The sequence below is a fragment of the Pygocentrus nattereri genome, chromosome 15 (assembly GCF_015220715.1).
Source record: "Pygocentrus nattereri isolate fPygNat1 chromosome 15, fPygNat1.pri, whole genome shotgun sequence".
Lineage (NCBI taxonomy): Eukaryota > Metazoa > Chordata > Actinopteri > Characiformes > Serrasalmidae > Pygocentrus > Pygocentrus nattereri.
The window spans coordinates 41,018,458-41,031,004 of record NC_051225.1 but is presented as its reverse complement, the minus strand read 5'-3'; the positions used below and the strand labels follow the sequence as shown (position 1 = coordinate 41,031,004).

At 44.4% G+C, this 12,547-nt stretch overlaps 1 protein-coding gene across 1 annotated transcript in view; it reads left to right on the top strand.

Moving 5' to 3' along the window:
- The first annotated feature begins 9,800 nt into the window (after window positions 1–9,800).
- The window catches only part of anxa2b (annexin A2b), an 8,099-nt gene continuing 5,352 nt past the window's right edge, over window positions 9,801–12,547 (top strand). The window contains exons 1-4 of the mRNA XM_017721588.2: window positions 9,801–9,958; window positions 10,158–10,251; window positions 11,781–11,875; window positions 12,369–12,482. Of these exons, the coding sequence (XP_017577077.2) occupies window positions 9,848–9,958; window positions 10,158–10,251; window positions 11,781–11,875; window positions 12,369–12,482 (414 nt within the window). The 5' untranslated portion in view covers window positions 9,801–9,847. The remainder of the gene's footprint in view (window positions 9,959–10,157; window positions 10,252–11,780; window positions 11,876–12,368; window positions 12,483–12,547) is intronic.

Below are 12,547 nucleotides of genomic sequence, written 5' to 3'. Positions count from 1 at the left end.
GGGCTGTTCTAAGCATAATAGTGATATAAACACTACTGACACAGTGGTCAGAAACTGACCGCTGAAAGGAGCTAGAAGATGGCTAACACAAACTGAGAATGGAAAAGATAAGCTATAGTCTGTAACGACAAGGTGGACCAATAAGCTACGCCAGCATGCAACAGTTTAAACACTGCCGTCAAACGTTTTATCAACTTTATTCCACCCTGTTTCCAAAAAAGTTGGAACACGGTGAAAATGTAAATAAAAATTCACTGATGTGAAAATCATTTAAACCTTATATTGAATTGAAAATAGTACAAAGACGGCATGTCACATGTTGAAACTGAGAAATGTCTAAAAATGTTTTTTTTAATCCGCCCGATTTGAATTTGATGCCAGCAATACATTCCAAAGAAGCCGAGACAGGGATAAGTTGTGTAATGCTTCAAAAAACATCTAAATAGGTCAGTTGGCAACAGGTCAGTAAGATTATTGGGTATAAAAGGAGAATTTGACCAGGGACGCACACCTTATGCACCTGGGGGGGGGGGACTGTAGGTTCACACAGAGTTTAAAAGCTCCAGCCGCACTGCTGTTCCTAAAAAAACAGGCCAGCGCAACATTTACTGACATGCCGCTACTCTGCTGTGCTGTGCTGAGGACAGTCCACCACACAAACAACGGCTGATCAGTAGCCGTCCTGGTGTCTTGGTCCTTTCTCACTGATGGACGGGGTTGGCTGATCAATTCTGTAGCAAGAGGATGAGCTAACTTAAAAAGTGCACCCACATGGTGGGTGTACCTGATAAAGTGGCCGGTGAGTATGAGTTATGATATTTTGTGTGGTTATTCGGTTATTTGTGAAAGTGCTTGTGTAAGAGGGGATTTCCTCTTGAACGCAGTTCACTGGGGGAAGCTATTACTTTATTGGCTCACCATAACTAGTGTTTAAACATTCAACACTACAGCACTCCAGAGACTCCAGAGGCTCTAGGCTGGCTCAAAAAAGTCTCTGAGCAATTTCTTGTTGACGCTCTTGTGAAACACAAAAGTTAAAGGCATACTTTGAAACTCAGGACTGATAGAAAATGAGCATGCTGTAATTATGTATATATTCTATAACGCTGTAAATCCTATGGTAATGATGTACCTTTAAAAGAGTGATTCACTGATTTTACTTTACTTGATTCAAATGTGTGGATCATTTCTACGTGAGTGAAATTTACTACATCAACACAATTTTGTCCTTCCGTTTTTTTACTTTTGGCAGCAATTGTAATTTTATTCATGTGGAAATGATGAACACTTTTGTCAACATATTCTTACAGTATGGGAAAGTGTTTCTTTTGTAAAAGCACAAAGCCTGCAAGTTACTGGGCACTTAAACTGTTATCCTCCTCTGTTCTGTTAAACTGTAAACAGAAATATGATGGAACATGCTATCAGTTCTTTGGGCTTGCCCTTGAAGTAAGTACCAGTGAAGACTGTCCCTTGTTCCTTGTGTGTGTGTGTGTGTGTGTGTGTGTGTGTGTGTGTGTGTGTGTGTGTGTGTGTGTGTCAGTGTCGGCGTGTGTGTGATGACGTTGTATGCTGTGGTATGTGATTATACAGTGATTGTTTCGTATGTTGCCAGGGATACCAGGATGCAGCAGTGATAGGGAGTGTGTAGTCTCTGTGGTCTAAGAATGAGCTGGAAACAGACCAGTTTAATTCACCCCACAGAGACACTTTCATTCACAGTATTCATCTGTATTCTCCGTATGTGTGTGCGCCATAGTTTGTGTAATAGCATCGGTGTGATACCTGGTTTTACCGTAGAGCTGATCTACATACACCTTCAGCAGTTTTGCCATAGAGGGTGTTAATGCCTTCCTGCCACATCTATACTGTACCATTCCTTAGCCTGAAGAATGTCATGGGGTTTCCCTGTTCTGACCTGAACTGGAAATTCATTGACCAGATGCTCACTCATAATAAAAGCTATTGTGCAGTGGTTATGGAGGGTGTCACTGGGGAGGTAGGGGCGGTTTCTGTGCCCCGCACTTTAACTCCTCACTCACAAAGCTACATAACGTACAAATTAGTTCCACTGTAGTTACTGAATAGTAGCCCATAAATGACGCATCTTTAATTAATGAATAACGTGCCTGCAGTTTGTAGGTTTTAAAGGGTGTGTCACTTTGAGGTTCACAGTCAAGGAAGAAAGATGTGGCATAGGATAAAAATGCGCAGTTATCTCCTTATCAGCGTACAGGTAATAATGCACTCACTCCCTTTCGTAAGAGCAGCCACTCAACCTGAGCTCAGAGCAGGGGATAAAAACACACTTCATGCAAAGGCCTGCAAAGTGAAGAGAATCCCATCTCTCATCTATATAAACATAACTGAATGCACGGCTGATCTGATTTTATCAGAGGGAGCAGTTATTCACTCAGTGTGATGTTAGAGCTGAATGTGTGTGTGTGTGTGTGTGTGTGTGTGTGTGCTCTGAGGAATGGCTGTGTAGACAGTATTTGAGAGGGAGAAATAGAGAAAAAAGACAGCGATACGTCAGCACACAAACATGTCTTTAGTAAGTCCATGATGAGATTAAGCTTTGTTAAAGAAGTACTCAAGCAGTTTTAACCTAATCTAACTCATCAGTATCATACTGTTCATACATTATCACAGATAATGATTTTCCTGCATTTCTGTCTGTTCATAAAAAAGCCCTTTTCATTATAATGCACTTAGAATGAGACCTAAAGGCAGAATATCACAAACACAATATCCATCCACTTACAACAGTCACAAATCAAGCAAACGTACCAAAGTCAAGCAGTGCTATTTCCCATCCCTTAGACCAGCTGCGATGTCCTAAATATAGAGATTATAGATTAAACACAGAGATTATAGCTCAGTCTCAGTTGGTGGAATCTGAACGAGCGATTTTGCTCAGTAGACGTGTTTAATAAGATAGATGAGGGAATTTCATGGTCATGGTGACTGTCACCATTGGCCCCTCCCAGTCCTGTCCATGTGCTTGTGTTGTGTTTAGTTCACTGTCCTGCCCCCTTGTTTCGTGACTCCTCCCCTGATTGTTTCCACCTGTTTTCCGCCTGTCCCTCGTTATCCCTGTGTGCATTTAAGCCCTGTGTTGTCCTGAGTTTCTTGTTGGTCTTTGTTTGTGTGTTTGATGTGTTGGATGTTTGATCTGTTCTAAGAGTATTGTTTAAATTCTGTTTGTTTCATTATGTCCGTCATTATGTCCGATTTTGTGTTATATTATAACACTGGTGACACGACTCCTTGGGACACCAACTTCCATTATATATTTTATAATATTTATTTGGCATTTATTTTCTTTATGTCATTTACTTTATATATTCCATATAGTCATGTATAGATTATTGTAGTAAATATTTACACGTCACTGTGGGGACAAGCACTTCTGTGGTGCTTGGAATTGCAGATAATTGATTTACCAATATTGCTAAATTGGGTCCCGGCTGGCCCCGAAAGAGCTACATGGGACCACTCTCTCATGGACCCACCATCTGTGGGAGAGGCGCTTTTGGGGGTCCGGTGCAATGTGGATCGGGTGGCGGCCGAAGGCGGGGGGCCTTGGTGTACTGAGACTGGCTCTCACAACATGGAACATGACATCGCTGGCAGGGAAAGAGCCCGAGCTAGTGTATGAGGCTGAGAGATACCACATAGATATAGTTGGGCTCACCTCAACATATGGCAGGGGCTCTGGAACAGACTCTCTCAAGAGGGGTTGGACTTTATTCCATTCTGGAGTTGTCCAGGGTGAGAGGCGTCGGGCAGGAGCGGGCTTCCTGGCTCAGCGCCTGTATGTTGGGGTTTTCTCCGGTGGATTAGATCTGCGCCCTGCAAACAGGCTCTGACTGTTGTCTGTGTTTATGCACCGAATGGCAGTTCGGAGTACTGGCCTTCTTGGAGACCCTGGAGGGGGTACTGGAAAGTGCCCCCTGTGGGGCCTCCATTGTCTGCTGGGTGACTTCAACGCTCACGTGGGCAATGACAGTGAGACCTGGAAGGGCGTGATTGGGAGGAATGGCCTCCCTGATCTGAACCCAAGTGGTGTTTTGTCATTGGAATTCTGTGCTCAGTCTGTCCATAACAAACACCATGTTCGAACACAAAGGTGTGCATAAGTGCACATGCAATCAGGACACTTTAGGCCGCAGTTTGTTGATTGACTTAATTGTAGTTGTGTCATCAGGTTTGCGACCATATGTTTTGGTGGATATCTCAGGTAAAGGAAGCCGTCAAGCTGAAGAAAGAGTCCTATTGGGCCTGGTTGGCTTGTGGGACTCTGGAGGCAAAAGATGGGTACCGAAGGGTCAAGCGGGTCGCGGCTTTGGCGGTTGCTGAGGCAAAAAATTGGGTGTGGGAGGAGTTTGGTGTGGCCGTGGAGAAAGATAATCGACAGGCACCGAGAAGGTTCTGGCAAACCGTCAGGCGCCTCAGGAGAGGAAAGCGGTTCCTGACCAACACTGTATACAGTGGGGCTGGGGGCTGCTGACTTCAACTGGGTATGTCATTGGACAGTGGAAGGAATACTTCAAGGATCTTCTCAATCCCATCAACAATCCTTCTCCAGAGGAGGCAGAGCTTGGAGATCCGAGCGAGGGTCCGTCCATCAATCGGGCGGAGGTAGCCAAGTCCGACCGATAGTTGAATGTCAGCTACAAAAGGAACAATGCGGGTTTCGCCCTGGTCGTGGAACACTGGACCAGCTTTTTATCCTCACCAGGGTCCTGGAGGGTGCGTGGGAGTTCGCCCAACCAGTCTACATGTGTTTTGTGGATTTGGAGAAGGCATTCGAACACTTCCCTTGGGGGATCCTGTGGGGAGTGCTCTGGGAGTACGGGGTGAAGGGCTCGTTGTTACGGGCCATTCAGTCCCAGTACAAACGGAGCAGGAGCTTGGTTCATATAGCCAGCAGTAAGTTGAATTGCTTTCCAGTCAGGGTTGGATTCCGCCAGGGCTGTCCGTTGTCACGGATTCTGTTCATAACTTTTTTGGACAGAATTTCTCAACCAAGCGGCGGAGGGTGTCCAGTATGGTGGCCAGATTTCACGTCTGCTTTTTGTGGATGATGTGGTCCTGTTGGCGTCATCAGGCCGGGACCTCCAGCTCTCTCTGGACCAGTTTGCAGCTGAGTGTGAAGCGGCTGGGATGAAAATCAGCACCTCTAAATCTGAGACCATGGTTCTCAGTCAGAAAAGGGTGGAATGCTCTGTCCAGGTCGGGAGTGAATTCTTGCCCCAAGTGGAGGAGTTTAAATATCTTGGGATTTTGTTCACGAGTGAAGAAAGGATGGAGCGAGAGGCTGACAGGCAGATTGGTGCAGCGTCTGCAGTAATGCGGACCCTATACTGGTTCGTCATGGTGAAGAGAGAGCTGAGCCAGAAGGCAAAGCTGTCAATTTACCGGTCAACCTATGTTCCGACTCTGACCTATGGTCACAAGCTTTGGGTACTGACCGAAAGAACGAGATCACGGATACAAGCAGCTGAAATGAGCTTTCTCCGCAGGGTCGCTGGGCTCTCCCTTAGAGATAGGGTGAGAAGCTCGGAGTAGAGATGCTGCTCCTCCACTTTGAGAGAAGCCAGTTGAGGTGGTTCGGGCATCTGGTAATGGTAGAGATATAAAGAAATGTCAATTGCGTTTCTATTTGCTTCTTGTAAGATTTTTTCTGGTATAAGGCAGAAGCCTTTGAACACCCCTATGCAAACCCTTAAACAAGTCCCCGATATGAAAGAATTACACAGAATTATGAATCTATAAAAAGATTTTCCCAGTGGCAGAGGTTAGGTTGGGAAATACTTCATTTAGGCCTTTACACTGATTATATTCTTCTCTGCAGCGTGTTGAACTCGTGAACCTGTAACTTTAGCAATCAATAATTTTAAAGCTGATAGGTGAGGTAAGATTGTGTGTGTGTGTGTGTGTGTGTGTGTGTGTGTGTGTGTGTGTGTGTGTGTGTGTGTGTGTGTGTGTGTGTGTGTGTGTGTGTGTGTGTTGAGAGGTGGGGTTGGGGGGTTGTAGGAGGAGATTTGCTCTATTTAAGAGCTGAAGGCAACCGAGCCAAATCTGCTAATACACTTCCATACATACCAGGGCACCTGACGAAGGTAAGACACAGCTTTGAAGTTTTGGGCCTTCTTCTGACCTCATGACCTCTCTCTCTCTCTCTCTCTCTCTTTCTTTCTCTTTCTCTTTTTCTCTCTGTCTCTCTCTCTCTCTCTCTTTCTTTCTCTCTTTCTCTTTTTCTCTCTTTCTCTCTCTCTTTCTCTCTTTCTTTCTCTCTCTCTCTCTCTCTCTCTCTCTCTCTCTCTCTCTCTCTCTCTCTCTCTTTCTCTCTCTCTCTCTTTCTCTCTTTCTCTCTCTCTTTCTCTCTCTCTCTTTCTCTCTCTCTCTCTTTCTCTCTCCTTTTCTCTCTCTCTCTCTTTCTCTCTCTCTCTCTCTCTCTCTCTCTCTCTCTCTCTCCCTCTCTCTCTCTCTCTCTCTCTCTCTCTCTCTCTCTCTCTCTCTCTCTCTCTCTCTCTCTCTCTCTCTCTCTCTCTCCCATGATGGCAAGCAGAGGTTTCTGGCTACTGGCCAACTTTTCTATTTTTCCCTTCTAATTTTCTTTGCTTTTTCTTTCTAGGATTGAGTTCAGATTAGCGTAGTAGGGCACAGTGTTGCATCTGACTGGTGAGAGAAAGTTTTGAGCGAGTTGGCCGCCATGGCCTCTGGGGCTGGCTCCAAGGCCCTCCTGCCTGGCGTCAGGTGTGTGCCGGAGAGCACACAGAGCAGCGCGGCAGGTGTGCTTAGACACTGACCAGGCCGACACACGAGAGGGGCAGCAGCGGGGGAGTAGTAAGGGAGAAGTCGCCACAACCTCAGGGGGAGGCGGTGGTGGGCCTGTGCCTAGGAGCGCTGCCGCTGACGGAGAGGCCACAGTCGACGCTCATACTGCAGGACTCACTAACGAGAGCCCCGGGGGTGATGCTAGTGTTGCCATTAGTGATGGTAATGACCCACACATGGGGCTCGTTCCCAGTGATGCTGCTGAATCTAGTACCAGCAGATGTAAAAAAGCCAAAGCTAAGACAGACAGACCAGTGAGGGAGGATGATGAGCTAGTCCTAGAGCACTAGGGGGTAACAGACAGCAGCGCTCATGAAGAGCATATAGGTGAGTTGGAGGGGAGTGAGTCTGATTCTGAGCTTGAGCGTCTGCTGTCAGACTGCTCAGGGATGTCTGAGATACCGGTCAGCTGCTCTAGTGAGCCAGGACTGCCAACACAGGCCGATGAGCCTGGTGTGCCTGCTGGATTGTCTGGGCAGGCCAGTGATATGTGTTCCTTAGCAGATATTAACAGCTTTTTATGAGCAACTAAAGGTGAAAAATGTGTCTCTGAACAGCTTCTTTCCAGACTCCCAAAAGTTCCTCAGATCAGTGCAGTGTGCTGCTAAAAATGAGACCAGCAAAGTGTTGTCACCTAAGAGTAGGTTCAGACTGAGGAAGTGGAAGTCAGCAGTGCGCAAAAGCTTGGACTAGCCAGCTGATGGACAGGTCTTCTCTTGCACTTCTTTGGGTGGACCGCTTTTGGTGTTTCCTGCTGTTGGGCTCCTCTATTCTCCTTATGGACACCTTACGTGTGGGATCTTTGAATATAAACAGGGCTAGAGATGTTTATAAGTGTGAAAAGCTCAAGCAGCACATGCGACATAGAAAGCTGGATGTGCTCTTTTTGCAAGAAACTCACAGTGATGAGGAAGATGAAGTCCAGTGGAAAATGTGGTGGGAAGGGTCTTTATTTTTATCAGCAGGAGTACATCTTTATAAATGTCTATGCACCAAACACAGGCAAAGATAGAGGACTATTCCTCACCACACTAGAGCATGAATTAGCATTGTGTGACAAGGAAGCTGTCCTTGTTTTGGGGGCACATTGGATTGTAAAGTGGACAGAACTGGAGCAGAGCCACACTTGTCATCAGCAGCTGTTTTAAAGAGTATCGTTAAAGATTTTAACTTGATTGACTGTTGGAGACTTGTACACCCCACTCTTAAACAGTTCACCTGGGTGAAAACAGTGGAGGGTAGAACAAGCGCAGTGCACTTGGATTGGTTTTATCTTTCAAACTTACTGCAACAGTAAGACTTGTTGGTACACATGTCGTTCCTGTTGGGTTTTCTGACCACAGTGCAGTTGTAGTACATCTGGCTGTTCCTCCTAGTTACAGAAAAACAGTATACTGGAAATTTAATGTGAGGCTGTTACAAGATGCCGGCTTTTGCTCTAGTTTTAGTGCTTTTTGGACTAGGTGGTCAGGAAGAAAAGCTGATTTCGACTCTTTGCGGCAGTGGTGGGATGTAAAAAGGAGATGCTGCTCCAGAGTTCCCCTTGCTGAGAGTGACCACCACCGACGGGGGCTGGCAGGAGAACAGGGGCACAACGTTCTCCTCTCCAAGTCTATGGCTATTCGAGGAAGCGGATGTAAAAGCGCTGTATGCAGTGTGTGTGAAGGTGAGGAACCTGAGGGCCTTGGCAGAGGTAAGAGAGCACTGTTGGCATGACCTGCTAGGAGGCCAGAGCATGGTTGGGTACAGATGGAGGGTGCTGTACAAACTCCCAGTCCCCAAGAGGTCAGGAGGCCTGCAGTGGCAAATAATACACAGGACCATAGCCACAAACCAGCACACTGCACACTTTGTTCAGGGAGTGGACATGACCTGTCCCTTCTGCTCCCAAGCTGAGACTGTAGAACATCTGTTTGTACAACGCTCACGGCTGAACGTCCTGCTTGGTGCCTTAAACAGGCTGTGTTCCAGTCTAAACATGACTTTCACTTACGGTCTGTTCATCCTGGGCCCAAAATACGCTCGTTCACAGCGGGCCAGATGCTATCTCTTAAACTTCGTGTTTGGTCAAGCCAAACTGGCCATATGGCTTACAAGGAGGAATAAACTGAGGGGACGAGGGCTTACCCACCCTGACGTGATGCTGAGGAGTTTTATCACTGTGAAAGTGATAACTGTGAAAGTGGACTTCGCTCACTACGAGGCGATGAATGACATGCTTACATTTCAAAATATGTGGTGTGTTGGTGAAGCACGGTGCTGTGTAGAGGATGGAGAACTTGCTGTGTGTGTGATGTGCTGTCGTGTGTGAAGTGTGAAAGGGGGCATGGGTGGTGGGGCTGGGTGGGATTTGTCTGATTGTGAGGTGTATTTTTGCACACTGTTGAAATTAAAAGCAAAGTAAAAGTCTCTCTCTCTCTCTCTCTCTCTCTCTCCTCTCTCTCTCTCTCTCTCCTCTCTTTCTCTCTCTCCTCTCTCTCTCTCTCATACTTCTTTAGTGAAGTGAAGTGAAGTGTGCAGATCAGTAAGGAACAGTTCGTCCGTGAGTGGAGGAATGTAAGATTGATATGGGGTCCAGGGCGTGTCTGAGCAAAGTTTACTGAGGACCTCCAGTCTTTACATTTACAATCCACTATATAATTACTGCAGGAGAGTAAATAAAGCTTTAAAAAGTCAGAGGGTTCTGAGTTAATTATAATCCCAGTATCCAGTGGGGGTTGCAATCAAAACGGCGTTAAAAGTGGTGTTATATGCAATATGTCTTATTTATATTGAAATTCTGTACATATCAAGTAAATGAATTCAGTGCAGTACCTTTGTCAGTGTACCTCTGGAGAAGTGAAATGCTAGCTGCTAAGCTATTAGGAGTGTGTAGATTGAATGACATCAGGTATCTTATCAGTCACATCTGTGACAACCTCCTGCTAGACCTTTGAAACTAAGGGTGGGGATGTTAATCATGTACTAGCCAACTCTGCCCAGGCCTATAAACCATTATATCATGTTCATACTGGAGCACACTTGGATTCATTGTAAAATTATATCCAGCAGGGAAGTGAGAATGGCACTGGTGTCGGAGTTTTTGGGTCAGCTCTCACTGGGTCATGGAGGGGTGAGTATTAAAATTATATGATGAAATCTGTTTTATGATTAAACAATACCAAATTAAATTTAAAACAAAACCCACTGTCAACATTAGCCAAGGATTCACAAGCAGCTCAAGATTTCAAGTAGACCAAATTAAGTAAGCTTAAGGCAGGCCGCTATGATTATTGACTCCTTAAAGCTTTATTCTCTTTTTGAAACATCAGCTGAGAGAGCCACGGTGTCCTACAGTATTCCCAGCTCCAAATTTTGATCCAGAGAAGGACGCATCCTGGGTCGACTCAGCCATTAAAACCAAGGGTATGAGAGTCTAACTTGCTAACTATAGTATTTTTGATGTCACCATTTAATGCTTTTCATTTAACATTCTGAGTGAGTGTTGTTAAAAGGAAAGGTGATGTAACTCAGTGGGAAACACGCCCCTGTCCCAACTTCTCTGGAACGTGTTGCAGGCATCAAATTCAAAATAGTGAATATTTACAAAAAACAATAAAGTTTATCCGTTTGAACATTAAATATCTCGTCTTTGTAGTGGATTCAGTTGAATATGGGTTGAAAAGGATTTGCAAATCATTGTTTTCTGTTTTTATTTATGTTTTACACCACGTCCCGACTTCACTGGAACTGGGGTTGTACTTTATGGCTGCACAAGAGATTTTTTTTCTCATGTTTTGTGTCTTAGCTCCTGCCTCTCTCTGATGATGCAGACTCACTTGTCACTTATCACTCACATAACTCAACCGTCACTTTCATGACCTGTAACTTAAAGGATCTGGTAGTAATTAATATTTTCTTAAGTCAGGTATTTTCAGCAGATGTAACGCAGTGAAATCAACACTTGATGGGTTTTCCAGCTTAAAATTAGCATTTAATATTATTTGTCATGTTATATAGGGTTCATATTCAGCCCTGCATTAGGACAGAATTTATGATTTTGTATCCCTTTGTGTGTTTGTCCATCACATTTCTCTCACTACACCTTTCAGGCCCATGGTTAGAATAGGTCTTCCTGGTCATTTAACCACAAGACATCATTCTTGGGAGTATTCAAATGTATTATGTCAACACTGGGAGTCCAGTAGGCACGTTTACAACAGATGTAGAAACGGTCACTTTTTTCTTTTTGGCCTCTTTCATCATCCTGTCACAGCATCCTTCCATTAACTTCATTCAGATGACTAACAACACAGGGAGGTGAAGAAATGATCGCAGATCTATATCATACACTAAAGACTTCCCTCTACGCTGCACCCATGTTTCCTCTCTCTGAGTGTTTTTAAAGAACCTCTTACTGATTTAAAGATGGCTTTGATTAACTGAGGAGATAAGAATGAAGGGGGAGTTTTGAGATGCACCCCTAGATCAGCACTCTTTCTCAGATAAGTTTACCAAATATGAATGCTGGTTTTTTTCATTGGCACCCTCTAGTGGATGCGAGTAAACGTGTTGTTTCAGGTATGTGTGAGACCCTGTGGATGATTGGAGGGTCTTTAAGGGTTTTCAGTTATGTGTGTATCTGATGAACAAAGCCGGCGAGCTTGAGTAGCAGTCTTGTTGGGACACAGTGGACTGAGTATTTTCCTGTAGGTTGCCTGCGCACTGCATTACTGAGCCTGTAGAGCAGAGTAGAAATGACAGATCAATCCTAGACACTGTGGTAGTGGTATCAGGCTTATGTGTGTGGAGTAGGTGTGGGCTACAGCACATTTAGACCTTTGAGCTTCAAAGTGTCAACCACTGGATGAGTTTATCAATGCTGACGTCTGCATAAAATAATGTACATTCAGCTCAATAATGCACCCCTTTCAATGCCTCCTTGCCCATTTCAGGTGTGGATGAGCATGTTATCATTGACATCCTGACCAAACGCACCTATATGCAGAGGACAGAGATCGCGTTTGAGTATGAGAGGAAAGAAAAAAAGGTATCCATAATCCAGAATCACACATTCTCAGATAAAAACATTTTCTACAATTTACATGTATTTCAGTTCATTTCTAATGTTTATATTATTATACAAATATATAAATATAAAAGAGTCATTCATTTTTAGCTCATAATCTTTCAACTTTTTCGAATCTCCTAGAATTAAGCATGTAGTTTGTGTGCCTATAAGACTGATCTATGTGGAATGGATCTCTAAAGCAGTCCAGACAAAACTGTATTAAACAGAAAGGCTAAAATGTAAATGAAGGAGCTTAAACTGAGTCTACTAGGCTGAATAGGGGCTCATATGTAAGCATGTTCACAGTTGTGACATCACAAACATGATGAAAAGGATGTTTCCTGTGGTACATTTTGAAAATTAAAAAAAAAAAAAAAAATTCATAAAAATCAGCTGCTTAATTATATATAACATATAATTTACTGTTTAACTTTATATAAACATAATCATATTGTATTTCTGGGTGCTGTAGGACTTGGTTACTGCCCTAAAGGGGGCACTGTCGGGCTCTCTAGAGAATGTGATTCTTGGTTTAATGAAGAGCACAACTCAGTTTGATGCCTTTGAGCTCAGAGCGTCAATGAAGGTGAGTTTCATTCCACTTCGTTACGGCGTGTATGTTTGCGTCTGGATCACGTCACAGCCTTGTAT